Source organism: Lissotriton vulgaris, chromosome 1_1 (assembly GCF_964263255.1).
Source record: "Lissotriton vulgaris chromosome 1_1, aLisVul1.2, whole genome shotgun sequence".
In the NCBI taxonomy this organism is placed as follows: domain Eukaryota; kingdom Metazoa; phylum Chordata; class Amphibia; order Caudata; family Salamandridae; genus Lissotriton; species Lissotriton vulgaris.
Window position 1 is genome coordinate 959,105,551 of NC_141685.1, and position 19,926 is coordinate 959,125,476.

The 19,926-nt window shown below is 42.4% G+C and overlaps 1 protein-coding gene across 35 annotated transcripts in view; it reads left to right on the top strand.

The window, feature by feature from the left end:
* Positions 1-19,545, top strand: part of NACA (nascent polypeptide associated complex subunit alpha) — a 52,350-nt gene extending 32,805 nt beyond the window's left edge. For all 35 annotated transcript variants that reach the window (XM_086959782.1, XM_086959911.1, XM_086959797.1 and 32 more), the window contains 6 exons: positions 3,801-3,883; positions 4,284-4,361; positions 5,694-5,840; positions 6,568-6,696; positions 7,467-7,589; positions 19,428-19,545. In XM_086959782.1, the coding sequence (XP_086815908.1) occupies positions 3,801-3,883; positions 4,284-4,361; positions 5,694-5,840; positions 6,568-6,696; positions 7,467-7,589; positions 19,428-19,442 (575 nt within the window). In that variant the 3' untranslated portion in view covers positions 19,443-19,545. The remainder of the gene's footprint in view (positions 1-3,800; positions 3,884-4,283; positions 4,362-5,693; positions 5,841-6,567; positions 6,697-7,466; positions 7,590-19,427) is intronic.
* The last annotated feature ends 381 nt before the right edge of the window (positions 19,546-19,926 follow it).

Below are 19,926 nucleotides of genomic sequence, written 5' to 3' on the forward strand. Positions count from 1 at the left end.
TAGTGCCTGCCACCCATGACAAGGTGCCAAATCCCAATAAGACCAAGCTGGAACTCAGTCCATGTGCTGCTTTGGAAACAAAATGACCCAGGTAGTAGCGTGCTGTGGATCACTAACAGCCTTTCTGTAGCAGCCTATAGAATCCAGAGTGAGCATGGCACCATCATCAGAGTATGTTTTTGCCTCGCCCCACAATTCCTCTTGTTAATTTGTGTTGTGTTTTGATGTTGTATGTTGTTCATCTTGGCTTCTTCAGTTTAGCAGTAAATGGGGAGTATCAAAGGGAAAATGTCAGAAAGCAACTAAATCGGTCTATTGGATGCATGTGAGTGCTTCTAAGATAAAGACTAAATGTCTGATTCTTGATGTGGAGCGGCTGGTATTATTTGTTTGATTGTTGCTGTTTTTGGTGGCCACCTAGAATGTCATAGTTGTGTATTAAATGTAAATTTATACAGGTTGTAATTTAATTTATATAGTAGTAACTTTCCCTGACGTAGCGTTGAAGCGTTTTATGACGAGTAGCACGCTATGTGGAATTCCAGGTTGGTGGGTAATCCGGTGATTATTATTGGTTACGATTAGTATTGTGCTCTCAAGAAAAAATTGTATGCATTTATTCCATTAACTTTGTGATAGATTATATATTACCAGTTAGATGTGATTATTAGTCATGGGCTATGTGGATTCATTTGAATGGTTGGTGAGCTAGATGGGCTGGCAGAGATTAGGTAATAGGTTCCCCGGATAGGGTTTTGAAAGAGGAGAGCTTGTGATCTACTGAATAAGGTATCGGCCAATTGCAGAATTATAATAAGGATTGAGGCAGGTGTGCGACTGCGAGGGGAAATATTGTGGACCGTAACACAATAGCGTCATTCTGCCCATTCTAAAGAGCCCTTTTTCTTAAACAAGGGTGGGTCATATACTAATGGTATTGGGTTAGGTTTTTTAGGTCTCGCGACCTATCAATGCGCGCAAGCGCATTGAACGGAGCCAGAATTTATGTCTTGAAAATCCTCGTCAAACCAAGGGCTTCGTTCCTGCGGTTTTCTTTAAGTTCATGTGAATCACGTGACCAAACAAGCACGCGCATTCACGGCCACACAGCACATCAAAGGGCTTCGCCCAGCGTGCGCTCTGCGGCTTCTCCTCCCCTAATTATTCATGGCCGGCCGTACTTTCAGTTTCCCGGCCTCTCCTCCCCTAATTATTCATGGCCGGCCGTACTTTCAGTTTCCCCGTGTTCTCTCCCTTGTTGACTTGGCAAACAATAGTCAAATCGTTTGATTTGAAATACTTTTAGAACACTATTTCTTGTTCATTAATTAAGAACAACCTATTTCTTTCCGGCGCAGCTGAACTGCTAATGATTTCCTGGTAACAGCGCCACAACAATGCTGATGGCAGCGAGTAAATGTGCATCTCCCAGCGCGCGCTTGATCCAGTCTCGAGTCTGCAGACGGGCTCGTGCCTTGCGTCATGACTTCCTGCTGCTATCCACCCGAAGAGGAAAGAGAGAGTGAGCGCTTCTATGCAAAAGGAGCGAGTTATTGTGAAGCCTGTCGTAGATGCTTCTATAGGTCATTTGCAAAGAGAGGAGATACGTGGGTCACAGGGTAGCAGATCGTATGCAAGATGACCTGGTCATCAGGACCTGTGCAGCAGGAGGTCACATGCGATCATGTGTAGACTTAGCATGTCACTTCAGTCAGAGAAGTGAGAAATTTTGTGGAAAAGATACAGGGCCATGTGGAAGCTGAGGTCATTGCCTGTGCAACAGGCCATAAGCAGACGCCTGTCGCCATGGACATGTGCAGAAGACATGCTGAAATAGATCTTACCAGAACCTCCAAGTGCAGTGAGAGAACAGGCGCTAGACAAGGTACATGTGGTCACTGGGATCCTGCTCAACAAGAAGCAAAGTGCCAGAAGAGCAGACCTCTAGGAACTGTGCACAAAGAGACCATTTCCAAAGGGAGAATTTCACCATGACCAAGTGTAAACAGAGCAAGTCACCGTGGCTTTATATAGCAGGAAACTGTAAAATATATCACCAAGACCCTGCCCAACACGAAAAAGAGCAACAGGCCTCAGTCATATGCAGCAAACTATCAGGTGCCAGAGAAGCATGTCATCGTGGTTGCATTAGGAAACGAGCACTGGCGTTGCCAATAGGTCTCGCAGTAGGAAAGTTGGAGCTATTGGTTTTGTAAATGACAAAGCCCTTTATGTTTTTAAAATGAAAACAAAAAAAAAGGCATTGTTATTTGCAATTGTAATAGCTCCAACTTTCCTACTGCGAGACCTATTGGCAACGCCAGTGCTTGTTTTTTTGGGTGGCGTCCGATGAGTAGCAGTGTGGCCGTGAATGTCACATTTTGCTGCCAGATTGGTGGAACTCTTAACAGCTGCACTGAATTTAAAGGGACGCTCTGTGTAATATTACCCCATGAATTTTAAATGCTAATCCTCCCCATATACAGTTTTAGTGTTGCATAATACTTACCTATTCCGGAGTTCCTGAAGTAATGCACGCTAGAGCCACCAATAGAAATATGGTAGTATATGAAACTATTGGGTGCTGCTGTGGGTCCTCTTATTACCTTAAATTATGCCTTCCACCTTCCAAAAAATAGTACGTGAAGTTGATACTTCCCTGATATATATATTTTTTCTTCCTGTTGTGTGTGCAATGAAGGAGAGTGAACGTATTTTTAAGTAGGTGCTCAAACATTCTACGTTGACTAATTGGGATGATGGGATCTAGCCAGTCCACAAACAGTATGTAGTATTTAAACTTGGGCTGGTCTTTGTTGCTGGTGGACAACTTTTCAAAGTTCTTGGTGTTGAAAAGTGGGAGTAATTTTCTTGCTAATGTCTATTTTCTATTTGGAAAGGGTTGTGACATTTTTGCTTGTGAATGGTGAGAGGTGTGGTTTTCAGAAGAGCCTTCCTTTGGTAGGATAGTGGTGCTTGCCCTCACAAGGTGTGATGTTCGCCCCCAGAAGCCGTGAGTGTTTTTTGGAGGGGGTATGATTCTGCTCGTTCAAATATGCATGGACAGTATTTATCGATCACCCCTGGCACTATACCTGCATCCGCCTTGAGCACAACCACTTTTGTATGATGACTTCTGTGTAGATGAGTTAGTTTCACAGATCCTAACCCTACTTTCTTCAGTGTAAGCTTGGTAACCTCTGGGCAGGTATGTACAATTTAGAGGTTGTCTGGCACAGCTCACAATCAGAAACCAAATACTCCTTTGTTTAAAAATAAAGGATTATTTGAAACTCAGTTTCTGACTTCACAGTGTCCATCTTTTGATATTTTTACATCATTTTTCACAATTCACGAGGCATGTTCAGGGTTTTCTTACTGATGCGGTCTTTAAATAATACAGAATAGTTGTTTGGACCAGTCTTACTCGTATTCAGTTTTTGGGAGGGGGGGTTGGTTGTCACAACTATAATTTTCCTATCATTGTAGGCTATTTGCTTTGACCATTGTTACTATGTTTTAGTGTTTATGTTCAGCGATGTACGTATAGTAGCTCATTGTTGCATTCATGGATTGTTCTTGGCTAGGGTAACACTGATTGTCGGCCATTGTGCTGCAGGGTTTTATTAGTCTTTTAAAGGTAGATGGTTGGAAAATGCAACATTATCCATTCGATCCGAGGTCACGAGGGGGCTCTCACAGCTAGTTGGACCCTCTCTGCCGTAAGGGGGAGGAACTGTGCAGCAGCTCCCAACAAGGGTGGAGAGACCAGCTATGTGAAGCTTTCTTGTCTTTGACAGGGTCAGGGACAGAATCGGACAGCGATGAATCTGTACCAGAGCTTGAAGAGCAAGATTCAACCACAGCAACGCAGCAAGCCCAAGTAGGTGCTTTCATTTCCTTCTGTTTTCTTACGCCAATTCGAGATTCCAGTTTTCTCTGGTGCTTAATGCAAAAGATGCTGACCACGTGATGTTCATTTAAAGGCATAGTCATTGGAAAGAGGTTATTTTATTTGGTGCCATTCCTAAAATGTTAGATGCTCTTCTATAATGGCCAACCTGTATAGACCACCTGATATTCCTGGTGAATAGCCGCAGGCCTTTCAGATTTAAGAACTAGTAGGCTAGCAGTGCTGTGCACCATCTTGATGGTTCTTAAATATAGAAGTGTTCTTACTGTCATAAGAATTGAAGCACCTTTAGTTAAGCTTTTTTTAAAAACCCAAGTATCCATAGAATGGACTAAAATGTGCTTTCCTCCCCAATATCACCTCTGAGCAGCTTGCAGCAGCAGCCGAAATAGATGAAGAGCCAGTCAGCAAAGCAAAACAGAGCAGGAGCGAAAAGAAAGCGAGGAAGGTGAGTAACCATATATGGAGTGGGATGTGGAAGTTGGCCTACATTCTCTATTCCTTGAAGGAGCCATTGCTTGAAGTTGGACTTTCCGACATAATGACCATCTCTGCTGAAGATGATCTGTCACTGAGACACAAGAACTTCGCATGTATTATGATCCTATTGCAAGAGTGTTTCAGTTTCGACTCTAATCTGAAGAGAATGTCAAGGGCGAAAGCATCTAGTCAGGAGGAGGATTGTGTGTAAGCAGTTGAGGTATAGGCAAGTTCAGCTAAGATGAAAATCGCAGAGTATTAGAAGCGGGTCTGGGAGATTTCATACTATTGTGGATGGGGACACTGCAGACTGAGAGGTAAGCTGCGATACAAAGGGAGTAGATGGGGCAAGGACATGTCTTATCTTCCACCCCCTTGTGAGCATTGGTTTCAACCTGTCTGTTCCAACTGTGTTAATATAGACCTCATCTGAATTAAGTAACTATAGTTGTGAACCTAGATTTGGGCTTAGTGCAGATGGCTAAATTATGTGGTGTTATGAGCCAGAAACTATGAAGCAGTTGAATTCTGAATGTGCATTTTGTGAAGAACTCGTACCAATATATTGTAATCCCCCCGCCCCCCCCCCCCTGTTTTGGGGCTCAGGCAGCCAATCTATTAACCTTTACACATGTTGTTGAACACTTAAATATCTTCCATACCCCAGAATGGACGTTACCTTGGTTAGCATTTACAGCATGTGCTTTCACTGTCCCCACCTAATAAAATGTTCTGTCTTGTTTTTTTTTTATTGTTTTGGAAAAGGTGATCGTTTTGTGTGTTGAGAGGAAAGCTGCACAAAACTATTTAGCTTTTTTTTAAAACATTTTATTTAGCGAACTGATAATTGTTACATGCACCCTGTGAGACACACCATACCAATATAGCATGAAGATGGGATGTGGTGATTTCCTGTTACAGGTATGACGCATCAGACTGGTAGCGGTGCATGGAATATAGATTCAGGCTAGGCCGTCATTGCAAATCCACTTAAGATTCTCCTTCGTCACCCTAAAGTCATAGAGCGAGTACCGAGCCCTGAGGTTAACCGGTAGGGTTTTTTTTGTATCCATCTTAACTAAAATTGACTGGTAAACAGTTTTCCTCCCGCATTGGATCCTCTTGGAGCCTTATGACTTTGGTTGTTGGTTGGCCTGTGTGTAAGTTTGTTTGCTTTGAAAGAATTTGAAGCTCATCAGTAATTTATCTGTTAATGGCAAAAGTAGAAAAGTGTCTGAATCTGACTGAGTTACTTTCTTGCAGGGAATACGCTATAATTTCCTTGCATTTTATCTTGCAGGCCATGTCCAAACTGGGGCTTCGCCAGGTAACCGGAGTAACCAGAGTCACCATCAGAAAATCAAAGAACATCCTTTTCGTCATCACAAAACCAGATGTGTACAAGAGTCCGGCATCTGACACATACATAGTATTTGGGGAAGCCAAAGTGAGTATGTCACAGCCTAATGCAAGAGAAGAGCCCATTAGCACCAGTTACCTATATATTTTTATTATTAATTTAGAAATTGCAAACTGGTACCCAAAGGTTGCCTGGGGAGAGGAGTTGGCCTGACGGCTAGGGCGGCCGACCTCGAATCTGGGGAACCGGGTTAGTCTCTGCAATGACGCTGAACATCCTGTGATTCTGGGCAAATCATTTAATCTCCCCGTGCCTAACAAATTAATGTGTCCTCATGTAATGCAACTGGTTCTATGTAAAGCTCTCTGATACCCGATTCGGGTCAAGTTTGCGCTATATAAAACTGTTTAAATAAAAAAAAAGAGTAAATGCAACACAGAACTTAAAATTCTGAGCAATGGAATATAGGAAATTGTTCACTGCTCGTCTAGAGGCTAAGTGGTTGTAAATGGCCCTGTTATTCAGAGGAATTGAGTTCCACAGCTTGGGAACCAAATGGAAAGAGTGGCCACCGAAGCGTGCCTTCCCATATGCACCTCCGTCTTGTGTGGTGCATTGAGGCAGTAGCCCTGTCCACTTGTGGTGTGGCCCCCCGACCAGGTAGTCCTGAAGTTTATTTCTTAAAATGTTTAAAATCTCTGAAGATGGGCATGTCCTACTGTTAGTCTAGAACAAAGTTGTGATGTTCGAAACCTTTTGAATGCCTCTGTTGGATCCTTCATGTTGACATTGCTTCCTGTATGTGTCTACACAGATTGAAGATCTGTCACAACAGGCACAGCTTGCAGCTGCAGAGAAATTCAAGGTGCAAGGAGAAGCTGTCTCGAACATTCAGGAAAACACGCAGACACCGACGGTACAGGAAGAAAGCGAAGAAGAGGAGGTAAGGCAGTTGGCCAGTGAGCATGGGCATCCATTTGCATTCATATAGTTTACCGTATATAATAGACCTATGTATTGGCTGAACTCTTCTAACAAGATATCTGTATTGCACAAATCAGGTTTGTGCAGAAACCTGGTTATACAGCGGTTTTGTGGATGTGGGTGGGCATTACTAATTAATGGTGGTTACATAATTTGTTGGGTTTTGATGTACTAGTGTAATTAAGGTCTATATTAACCCATAATTGCTCTGATTCCCATTTGCATCTGGAAAATATGCTGTAGTTAAAATCTGGTATAAGCACAACAGCTTGTTTGCCAATGATTAAAAGTCAAACGTAGGAAAATGTACTTGGACAGTCACATTACCTGAGTTAGGAAATACCATTTACTTTTAGAAAAAGTGCCTTTCTAGATTTCTGATCCAATCTGGGTCTTAGCCAAGCTTGCATACAGCCCTGCTTTGTCCCTTAACTAGTATTTGAGGGATTAAAATAAAGTTGCCATTTTTTATTGAAGTTGCATTTCCGTTTTCCATTTGAAGATTAGTACATCGCAAAGTTTAGTAGTAACTGCTGACTTTTCCCTTTATTGGGCTGTGGTATTGATGAAGGTGTGCTGGTTCCTCAATGGCCAAAATGTATCTGTGTTTATTGGGGATGGTCGAATCTGTCAAGAAAACCTTGCATCCATTCGGTTATGAAGTGCAAGCAAGCTGATCTAGAGTGATACAATGTACATTCCTGCTCACATTATTTGTGTCTTCTGTAGGTCGATGAGGCTGGCGTGGAGGTTAAAGACATTGAACTAGTGATGTCCCAAGCGAATGTCTCGAGGGCGAAGGCCGTCCGTGCACTTAAGAATAACAGTAACGACATAGTGAATGCCATTATGGTGAGTTATATATGGGTGGTAATAAAGTTCTAATGAAAAGTATGCAAGTCCTTTAGTACATGGGTGGCTTTCTGTGTAAATGAGGATCGTTAGTTGGCCTTGCTAACCAGTACATATACTAGAGATTTTTTGCTCTTGTATTTCTAAAGGGAAGGTTGCTAGCCTCTTCCTAATTTTGTTTCATGGGCATGTCTCTGGATCTATAAACAATTAGCTATAAGTACCCCTAGGATGCCCAGAACCGTGTTTTCGTATGAAAAATGCATGTTTAAAAAAACAAAAAACTAAAAGTGCATATTCTTTCCTATTTGGCGGGGGGGGAGGTTGCAAGTTAGCCAAGCCAGTTTTCATGTACATAGAAAGTAAAAAATTGGGTAGAAAGTTAAAACGAGGTCTGACTTGGAGGTGTGGGTACTGCAGGCAGTAAAAGCTACATTGCAAGCTTGACCCAACGGTACCGGCTTAGACTTTGAGTCACAGTAGTGTTTAGGAAGGGGATGAACTCTCCTCTAATCGACAGCACTGCACTTTATTATTTATTTTATTTTCAAAGTTTTATATAGCGCGAACAAGATCTTCACAGATATCAGAGCACTTTACATAGAAGGGTACATGAGGGAACAAAGCCAAATAAGTAAATCAATAGATCACACAGTACAAATAATACAAATAGGTGACTGCAGAGCCAATCATGTGAGTAATAAGACAACTCATACAAATAAGTAAAGGGGTCAAGCATGTAATACAGATCGGTGTTAATAGGGTTCGAGATAGGGTCAGCTCTAATTCATGCAACAGTAAAAGTTTTGTTCCGATCAAAATTACTGCTTGCCAAGCAAAAATCAGCTCATTTTTGGTCTCTTATTTCATAATCCACAATACTCCCCATTTAGCTATGGTTACTTTTGTGGAACACTCAGCCGTGCAAACCTCCCATACTTTAAAAACTCCAGTATGGAGTGCCTCAAATTGTTTGTGCGCCTTAACTGCAGACGAGTGAGGGTCTAGGGAAGGTGCTGAATTGGATATCTTCTAGTTTAGGGGGAAATCCAGTTAACAAAGCAAGCTGGGTGAGTTCTTAAGGATTTCACTAAATAATGAAAAAAGTCTTAGGGCGGAGAGCTTCCAGCTGAAGTAATGGGTAACAGAAACAAACACTTACCAGGGTAAATCTTGGGGATAACTATGTATACATTTTCTCAAAAAGGGTCTTAATTTAGATAGAACGATATTAAACTCAAAAAGGAGTGGGCCTTCAAACAGGCATGAAGACTTTCTTGCAACCTTCTGGGAAATGTTTAAATCACTGTTGTAGAGGAAAACATGGGCTGAGCTGAAAACCAGGCCTGGGCGTAGTTGGAAGTTGCAAAAAAAAAACTCAGCGAAGTTCCGCTAGTGGCGGAGTGCAGTGGGAACTGCAGTTTGTGCTGGTATTCCTGCAGCTCGGGTAGAAATTCTACCCGAGCGGCAGCTCGCAATCGCGAACATACCGTTTGCTAGCGGGGAAAAAACTCTGCTGCACATGTCAAAGCGGAGTTTTCTGCACTTGTGAACTCAGAGGAGTGCGAAGTGCAGGAAACTCTGCAAACTCCGCTAACGGAGTGAAGTTCACCGCCCAGGCTAGTGTCTAGGTTGAGACTGGCGTAGTGAAGAGAAACAATGGACTGTAATGCGGGCTCTGTAATTCCCCTTGGCCGTGAAACTATTAAGCACTCCAGCCATCACAAGGTAGTACAGTACTGTTTATTGAAGGTTCTCGTGTGCACCTGCTGCTTTAGACACCAAATGCAGAAACTCTTGCAGCTATTTAAGGACCTAGTTGAAGGATGTTTGGGTTCTCGGGATCTGGCAGATTTTTGTGGCCCTGTTGCAGGCATACAGGCAAGTTCCGCAAGGGCAGGCTGCAGTTCAGAATCGTGCTCGACAGGTGAGGCAGGGCCACCTACAGCCACTGCAGTGGCCAATCGTAAGCAGTTTTAATCATTGCTTGAATGGTGTGTTTTTTTTTCTTGTACAATCCCCTTTGTCAGTCCATAGACAAATGCCTTAAACCAGTAGATCAATTATCCCTGACGAAAGGAGTTAGGAAGATCATGGTTAATTTGAAAACTTCCATTCATTTTCCCATCATTGTGGTGCAGGACATGTTCCATGTACTTCCTTTTCAAAAATGTATTCTAGTCAAATCTTTGCGACATATGCATCAAAGATGGGAAGGGAAGCCCGTATGGGTGAGCTCTTACTTCGAAAACAGTCTTAAGGAAAGCATAATTTATACATCAATATGCTGAAACCGGGAACAATGCACTGAAGATCCATCTATCTTTCATTCTCTATAACAGACTTCATACAGACCAAACTACAGTAGTATGTTACCTTAACAAGGAACCAGACTTAAATTCCTAATTAATGAAGTACATATAAACTGCCAGCTTTCTCTGATAAGGGACATCACTCTGAGGGCGGCGCCTGTTCTAGGCCTAAAAAACTGAAATCTCAAGTTCAGAACACACAAAGAAAATACACACGACTGCAAAATCACAACTATATTGGATGTCTTTGAAGCCCAGATTGATGGAAACCGTTCAGTCTTTATGGTGTAGATGCAGTAGAATCTGAATTCGGGCAGTCAAGCCCCCATTTTCCATCCCTCTTTTAAAGCATCGGTTGGCAAATTTTAGACTGAGCACATGAATATATAAAAGTCCTAAGTTCTGTTTCTTTCTCGAGGTGTTTTCAATAAAGGCTGTCTTGTGTTACTTCTGCATTTAGGGATCATTCCAAGTGAGTCGGAAAGTGATTTACTGACCCTTCAGGTCATGATGGGGAAAACGCAATCTTCAGGATTTCACAGAAGTGTTTGTATTTTCGACTCTACTTTAAATCCTAGGTTAGAAAACATTTTCCACTATTATCTTTCAGTTGGAAAGAAAGGTAAAACAAGTTTTCTATTTTTAGGAGTGAATTAGCTGTTTAAAACAAAAAATATATAAAAGATTTGCCTCTTGCAGACCCGTTCTGTGGATCCTGCAGGTGCGTGGAAGTCTAGGCGGGTTATGGACATTCAAGAGTCAGATGATGAAGAGAAATATATCTCAGTCCTGACCTTGGATGTCATGTAGGTAGTTTTATGAGCTGGGCCTTGGAGGGCGACTTATTTATAGTTCTGAATGCATAGCATTCATAATTTAATAAGGGCCTGCAGTGAGATGTTAATAGGTTGGAGAGCATTCTGGCTATATTTGTTGTGTCTTAATGACTATTGTTAAACTGTTTGGAACAACTTAAACATGGTTGCTTGGCAACTTCTTGATACTCAAAGAAATCTTGAATCACAGGGAAGGCAACGGCTCAAAGTTTGTTGAATTTTATTTCTTTTGGAGGCTGTGCTACTAAAGACCACACCTTATTTCCTACTTGCGTAATCTACCACATAGAAACTGGATTAAAGCATAGAATATTTTCTGTAGAGTGCAAGCCTATTTCCAATAACTCCAAAAACACTAATCCTGGAGCAGTGTGCTGTCCGGCTCAATACCTTGTCAAGGGTAGTAAGCGCTATGCAATGTTATCACACTACAATATATAACCCACATTAAAACTAATGCCATAACACTCAGCATTCAGAAAGTCTTTTAGTTTGTACAGGCTGCTTAATTCGATTGACAAGCTGGATCTAAGTTGGATCCTTGCCCATTATCGGCGCTCTTACCGGTGATGGACTCGATCATACCAGTCTTGACACAAGTCTGCAATTCCATCCTGCTCTCAGGGACATATCCCCTTAATTTAAAAACCACACTGCTCAAACCACTGTTAAAAAAACCAGGAGCTGATAAATCAGAACTAAAAAACTACCGACCCATCGCCAGCCTCCCGTTCATGGCCAAAGTGGTGGAAAAGGCCATGAACCTACAATTAACTGAGTATATAGAAACCCACAAGAAGTTAGACGATACTCAGTATGGATTTCGGAAATACCATGGGACTGAAACTGCCCTTATTAAAGCATCCGAAGACATAAGAATAATAAGAGACCAAGGCGTTACAGCGGTGTTGGTACTGCTGGACCTCTCAGCAGCTTTTGACACGGTCGACCATGGTATTTTGGTCGACCGTGTCGGAAAAATAGGCATCTCCTCCACGGCAAGAGCTCTCCTCGCCGCCTTTCTCTCTGAGAGAACGCAGGCTGTCACTCTTGGCCCCTACCAATCTGCCAAATTGTCACAACCGTGTGGGGTACCTCAAGGCTCATCCCGGAGTCCGACACTCTTTAATATATATGTGTCGGACCTGGCTAATGTCATCAAGGCACATGGGATGAGCCTAACCTCCTACGCGGACGACACGCAATTGGTGTTGGCTATAAGGGGTGATGGAGAGGAGGTAGCTAAAAAATTCCATAGAGGATTGACAGAACTAGGTGAGTGGATGGCAGCGAATTGCCTAAAACTTAACTCGGAAAAAACTGAGGTAATGATTTTTGGACAACTCTCACCAGAATGGCCTGCCTCATGGTGGCCCCAAACATTTGGTGCCCCCCCTAATCCAGTGACTAAAGTAAGGAACTTAGGAATAATTTTTGACAACCATCTAAATTTCATGACCATGCTAGCAAAGTGGCCTCTACAGCCCACCACAAACTACGCATGATCCGAAAGATAAGTCCTTATCTTCCTACCACCGCCATTAAAACTCTGGTGAGCTCACTAGTCCTGACATCCCTAGACTACTGCAATGGGCTTTTTATCAACGCCCAAGTAAGAGTCATAAAAAAACTGCAGACCATACAGAACGCAGCAGCACGTCTGATTCTGGGAATTCCTAAGTTTGCCCCTCTATCCAATGCCATTTCTAAATTACACTGGCTGACGATTCAGAACAGAGCCAGATTTAAATCTCAGTGCATTGTGTACAAAGTTCTTAATAAACAGGGCCCGCAGTTCCTTAAAGACCATCTACGACCGTATCAACCCACACGCCAACTGCGTTCTACCAACAGCAACCAACTAATGGTACCCCGCACCAAAACTGTGATGTGGGGAGACCGACGGTTTGTGGTGGCAGCTTCCAAACTTTGGAACACTCTACCCCAGGACATAAGGGAGTGTCCCACACTACTCCAATTCCGCAAAAAATTAAAAACTTGGTTGTTTAATAAATGAGTTCCAGGTATAGAATAGTGGTCTGAGCAAGGCAGCTTAACATCTAGCCGGCAAATCAATCAGCGCCAAGACACCCCTGGGTATATGCTGCGCTTTAAAAATGCCAATAAATAAATAAATAAATAAATACACTCACATAAGGCAACACTGTTATGAGTCCTATCCATCACCGAATAGTGTACTCGTCCACAACAATAACCCACCACCATCTGAACAGGCATATAATTACTGAAGAGATCTGCCCCAACCTGCTGATCAATGGAGTACTCTAATTTCCTCCACCTTCAAGTCCAGCTAGCTACATACTTTGTCTTCTTGGCATCTCATAATGACAGTCAGATTTGTGATATTAACAAAGAATATCCCAGCATATTTCTCCATATCTCCCTTTTAACCTATGCCTAAGTGGACTATGAACACACAAACCCCCCAAAAATGACCTGCAACGGTGCTCTAAGCAGACCGCTTACTCCAAACCATAAACTGTGCATCTCTTACACTTCTCCATCCTTCACACTGCTGAGCCCCATCAAACGAGAACCGCACCTTGGTGGTCTTCACACACATTTAAACACTTCCCACACAGGTTTAAAAAAGACAGCACACTTCCAAATAAATACCCTACATGGGAAAGAAGATGGATAGGAGCACATTGCTTCACCTCCCAGCACAGTTCACCCCTTCGCATTATGGTAAATGCTGTTCACTTTAAATGCTTACTTGACTTTTTTCTGAAGTGTTTTACCAAAGTTAATGCCGTGAATCTCTAGACACATGTATTTCTGGATATTATCCTTAATCAGTAGATAGCCTGCTACCCATGTTGGCAAGTGCCTCAGCACCCCACAAAGGTTTAGTAAGCACTATATAAATGTTGCAGTACAATAAATTGCCTTGCTGATACAGTAAGGTCATTGTGCTGGGCAGTATTGAAGTTGTAGAAGCCCCTCTTGAGTTTCCATGGCTAAAATGATTACTAGGAGAGTGCTGGCGTTTTTTAATGTTTCTTCCTTGCCTTCTCATTGAATTTTGAAACCTCAAATGGATCTTGGGTACAACACTGTTTCACATCTACGGCTGCTTATTTACATACTGGAGAGATGCAGCATAGTCTACTGGTTGAATGGAATTTTTACACTGCTTTTGAACCTACAGGATGAATGTATCTGATGATGTTGGTTAATTATTGCAATAATGCATAACTGTTCATGGTATTTTATTGTTGTTTAATTGAAAAATGAATATTCTCCGGTATTATCATAAATGTATTTACCTAAATGTCCACTTTTAACATAAATCAGATATATCAAAGGGAGAGCTTTTGGGGGTGAGGGAGGGGGGTGGAGGGTTGTGTTAGCAGTCTATCTAAAGATTGAGCATAAATATCTCTAGCAGGGGTTTAACTTGTATGGTCACAGGCATACTTTCACACACACGAGGAGCTACTATTTTTTCCTGGGGAGTAACCCCAACCGCAAATATAGTCCATTCAGGGTCGTTTTGGTGTTGCTGTGGAGGCCTTTAACTGCCTGATCAAAGTGACACACTCAAAACAATCTTGTGGCTTTTCATGGTTTCGAGCTAGGAAGAGGAATGGTGGCACATGCTAGACTCTACTCCTTTTCACTAAGTATTGTCAGTGTGCTTTCTCTTCTGAAATGACATTGTGCGCGGATGGAGACTTGGTAGGGCTGCCTAAGCCATAATGGACTGGATTCTGGGGTTTCCAGTACAAACGTTATGCTGACACTGTTAATGTGAGCTTTTTTGGCTACTTTCTTTCCTTCCTCTCATAATTTCTTACTTTTTTCTTGCTTTCCTTTTTTGTCCTTGCTTTTTTAGGTCTCTCCTAAACAGCACATGCACTATGTTCAATACCTATTGTTTACAATTCAGTGGGCTTACAACCAGCCCTCCAGCCTACCATTAGTTTTTTGCGTTTTCCCTTTTGTTTGCAATCTTTAGATTACTTAACTCCCGTAGGCTTCTCTTCCCTTCTTGCGCTGGGGCATGGGCCAAGCACAAGTGTTCCTCGTGATTTTGCAAATCACTAGTTTTTTATTTTATAAACATTTCAGTATTATTCCTGAATGTGCAATCTGCTTTGTACTTTTAACACCAGATTACAGCTTCTTATTTCTGTTGCTTTCATAAGTCTCTTGACGCTTTAGTTACTTAACACGGACTACTGTATTACTCCATGTCACTGTACGCCACTATATTCCACACCACTGACATTTAGCCATGTTGCTGTACAGCATTGCTAAAACACATTTGCAAAGCCAAAAGCTCTCACATAGGCGAGACTGATTGGCTTTGCCAAATACTAGTTACTTTCCATTTGCCTACATTTTCGTCTTATCCTTTTTCTTTGCCTTTTTATTTCCCCCCTTGTTCTCCTTTTTTTTCCCGTTATTCCCAGTATCCTATTAAATTTTACTTGCATTAGGCTGATTTTAATAATTACCTCCGCAAAGAGGATGGTCAGTGAGTGCTGGGCTTTGGATGATGTTGACCAGCAAGTTTACTTTCTGATGAAAATGAACCAAAAAAAGATATGGAATACTGATTTAAAATCCACACTATACCTATTTTGTTCACTTTCTTAGCTGCAAAGAAACTATGGTGAGATGATCTATACACACTGCCTTTTTAGGTCTCGCTGAGCCAGCGCATGTGTTGCTCTGCGAGACATTTAGTAAGGGCTTCAGAAAATGCTATCCTGGCCGGCCTAGAGCCTTCGGTTGCGCGTGTGCTTACGAGCAGAGGTGCCATATGGCTTTCCTCGTCATGCTCCTTAAGCGAATCGCTAGCAGCGCGCGATAGCGATCACTTTCGTGGTCGCGTCACTTTCGCGGCCGCACGGTCAATGCTTGTTTGTCAGCATGAAATAAAATAATCAGGCTGCACGACCGACCGGAAGTTGGTTGAAGCTTCTCAGGCGCTACTTGAACCAACGGGAAATGCCATTGCTAAACAAGTTAGTTGAATTTAACATGCAGGCTTTTAAAACATCATATACAAGAAAGAGGACAGACACTGAAAGATACATATTTAAATAAGGAACGCGCACAGCAGCTGTGATGAGCAGCGTGAATTTATAATAGTCACTTATCACTTTAACAACAACTTGGCAGTAAACTCAGCCAAACACCAAGGTAATGAGCGCGCTGCGCTCCCTGACTACCTCCAGCGGGAATTTCCATAATAAAATACAAGCCTTCATTTTTTTAACTTCTCGCTCTTCAAATGTAAAGCACCTTGAAGAGATCTTGTTTACACAACCGCACATTCTGCAAACTTTCATTGGTAAATTCCTACAAGAAAGCAGCTGTCTACACAAAACATTGCCCAAGGCCTTATCAATGGAAGCGGATCGACATGCCCCTGAACTTTCTATTTCCCAGTCGGCTAACACACCACAGAATCTATTTCATTTCCAGCTCGTTCTTTAATCTCAAACCATGGTCCTATTATGTGGCCGTCTCCGTGTGTATAGGCGCATCAATTGTGTGTGCACGCTTGCTTATGCAATTCCTGTAGGCATTTGTCTGTGCTACAAGTTTAGGTGAGTGTGCAAGGTTTATATTTACAGATAAAAGTACCTGTGCGTGTCCCTGAACTGTGTGCAGTGTGAGCTTCACAAGTATGCATGTCGGTGAAGCCTGTGCGATGTGTGTCCCCTCCTCAATATTGTATGTGCAATGGATGTTGTAGGCATGTACACAATGCAAATGTGTTACTGGTGAGCTCTAAGTTTCTTGAGTCTGCTGGGCAAGGTGTGTTGCTATGCGATGTATATGCAGAGACACAAGTGTGCCCGATCTGGTGGCTGCACGCTGATGATTTATAAAGGACAGGACCCCGCCTCCGCTCCTCCCCCACACACAACACACTCCCTTTCCCCGGTCTCTACCTCCCTGGTCTTTCAGCAAGACTCTGTTGGCCGCTTCAAATTCACGGAAGGGGGTGGGGAGGCATCACAGGGCAGGCGAGACAAAGCCAAGCAGGGGCAGAGTAACAACTTTCCTCAGCATACTATGGCTTTTGTCTCTGCATTCACCGATCAGCTTTGCGGGCTCTGTCTTGTAGTAAATATACTATGGGCTCTGTCTTGTAGTAAATATACTATAACAAATATAAATACACCAATAAGGCACGTGCCACTGGCGTTTCATTAAAGAGCTTACCCAGGCACGTGCCATAAAGAGAGGAAGAACGTGAGCAAAGTCCCTCCTCTCTACACAGCAACACTACATGTTGGCATGTGTCTATCTCTCCCCAACAATAATGCGTCCGGTGTAAGATGCGTACTGTTTTTTTTCGGCCCCATTAACAGCGTCGCTGTGACGTGAATGAAGAGTAAGCGTGAGTTGCACCTTCGCGGCAGCTCTTCATTACTTTTCCAAAGTGCGCTGCGGTAATACGGGATCAGAGAAGGGGGGTTTCCTCTTTACATTGTGGCCGGGTATTGAGAGTACAGGGCTGGTGGGAACCAAACGGAAATACGCAAAATATGATGCTATTGTTATTCCTCCTTCATTAGCCCACACTTAAAAGGCAATGATGTAAAAAAAAAATAATTTCAAAGTCTGCAAATTTATAGATAAATATGCAGCAGGGTATTAACAGTACCCGCAACTATTGCCACAACATTTCGAAAATGTCTGAACATTTTGGTGATTAACTGGGTGGAAACCTCGTTTCTGGCGGATTTTACTGCAGGTTGCCCATGGCAGTACAAGATTGTCAGAATTTGTTCAGATAAAACGAAAGGAGTGCGATATTAATTGGACACATCCTGGTATTCGGTAGCTCCTGGCAATTCTCAGGAATTGTTTCAATTCTCTAACTTAAAGCATTTCCAGAAACTGATTAGGGCAGAAATGTCAATCTCTGGAGCATTACTTGGAAGCAGTACTGATACATGTTGTTATTCAAGTCAGTCACGTGCATCATTTATTGATAATTAGCATTCTCCCACCTTCGTCTTAACTTGCCACTGGCGTATGGCCTCCAGCTAGCGGCAACTAACCCACACCAAACACTTCTAAAATATGTTACTTATCTAATAAAAATTATTAGATTTGTGAATGCTTCTTTCGCTTAATGCTAGCTCAGAAGTTCCAGAAATCTCTGAAATGTGTATTTAGATTGCTCCTAAACGTTCCTATTTTTTTATCGGATAAATTCCCTCATTCGTGCACGGGGAATAGTGACTTTCCAAGATCACATAATGTGATCTAGTGGAGAACCCAGGAGTCAATTTCTTGTTACCTTGTTCTTGAGCGAGAAAGGCGTGTAATGAAACCTTAACACTCTTCTACACCCTCAAGACGTAATTGGAGGGACCCCTTCACACCTGAAGCCACTTTCAAGGCAAAGATTACAGGTGACTTAAGGGTCTCAAGCATCACACGCCCTGGGGCCTCCCAGCACCGATCCACGAGGGATTACACCCCGAGTCGACAAGTTAGACACTGCAGTGTATTTAGCAAAGTTTGACTAATAGGGGTCTTTTTAAAGGGGGTGCAATATCCCTGTGTGTTTTGTTGAGGCCAAGTTTGGGAACTCATGAAGGGAATCCCGAACATTGAGCTACCTCAATTGGCACAAAGAACACCTTTGGCCCACCTATCTTGAGGAGGAAAAATAAGTAGCCCCACTCTTACTAGCAGCCCATCTAGTGATAACCCAGAAATGGCGGAACTCTTTTTTTTTTTTTTTTTTTTTCCTCTCTTTTTGCCAACCGATAGACCAGTGGTGGGTGAAGGTATGGACAATAAATGCGATAGAGCAACTCGCAGCCACCCTGCGATATACATTGCCCAAACTTGACAAAATATGGGTCCCGTTCCACAACTACATAAACAAGCATGGGCATAGACAAAAGGTCTCGCCTTTGGCACCTTATAAGTGTTTAGCCATGCAACAGTTCATGTTGTTGCACCAAGGATATTGTGCTGCATAACTAAATACTTACATGGTCCCAAAAGCGAGACCTATTGGCTATGCCAATGCTTGTTCATTGTATTTTTCTTAGGATATATGCCTAACCTATATAGATCGTACTTCAATCAGCAGTGCACTAACCTTACTCCTTTGGTTGTTGTGCTAGAAAAAACTGTAGCCTATCACCTTGGGACATTTCCTTGTTTAACATCAGATCTTTGCTCCCATGCCAGCTGCTGTAACACCATGTAAAAAAAAAACTTTCTATGTTGGTAATCTGTCCTTCCGCAAACCATTTTTTTCTTAAAGGCTTTTTATTCATAGTAAACTATCACTCCTCACTTACCCAAGATTCTCCATTTGGTTTGATCACTGCTTCCCCCCCCCCTCCCCCCCCCCCCCCCCCCCCCCCCCCCCCCCCCCCAATAAACTGGCTTGTCTCGCAAATGTATGGTCAGCCAAATGAGTTGGTGAGCGAACAGTAATGTTGGCGCTAAAGCAGCCATTCTACATAACCACTTGTTCTGCTTATGTTTTAAGATTCGTTTTTTCTAGTGTAGCCGTTGTAAGTCCTCCAAGGCAGAGTTCGGTTACAGTTACCAGTCCGTCTGACAGCCAGCAACTCGGTCACATCCTGACCATAGTGAAATATTATCTAGGGATGTTTAGTTTTCATTTAAACCATAACGTTCTTAATGCCATTTTCTTTTTGTCTTTGCAGGAATTGACAATGTAAAACAGAGTGATATATTTTTTTTGAGATGCTGGAGCGTGGATGAAGCTGAATTTGTACTATTTCTATGGATTTAATAAAGTTGTGGCTTATTGTTGGTGACGAACAGCTGTATTGTGCCTCCTTTTTTTTAAAATTGTATTTTATTTGTATTACTTTGTTACATGGGTTGCTTTTTGTTGGACTGGCTCAAGATCGTAGTGATAGGTTTTTAATTGATTTAAATATTTATGATCCTCTTTAACCTTTTCGAATGGGAGGAGCCATTCTTGTCAATACCATCTAAAATCTGAAGTTTCCCTCCAATCGTGCTCACAATCTAATTACTGTTCATTGAAAACTGTTCTTTCATAACTACTTGATTGGTTTCACTGCCCTTATACTACATTAGCAATTGATTTTCTTGAAATTCCATTCGTTTGTCCCAGGTGAGTATCCAACTAACCTTTCCTGGTCTCCCGGACATACAGGCAATGATAATATGTTC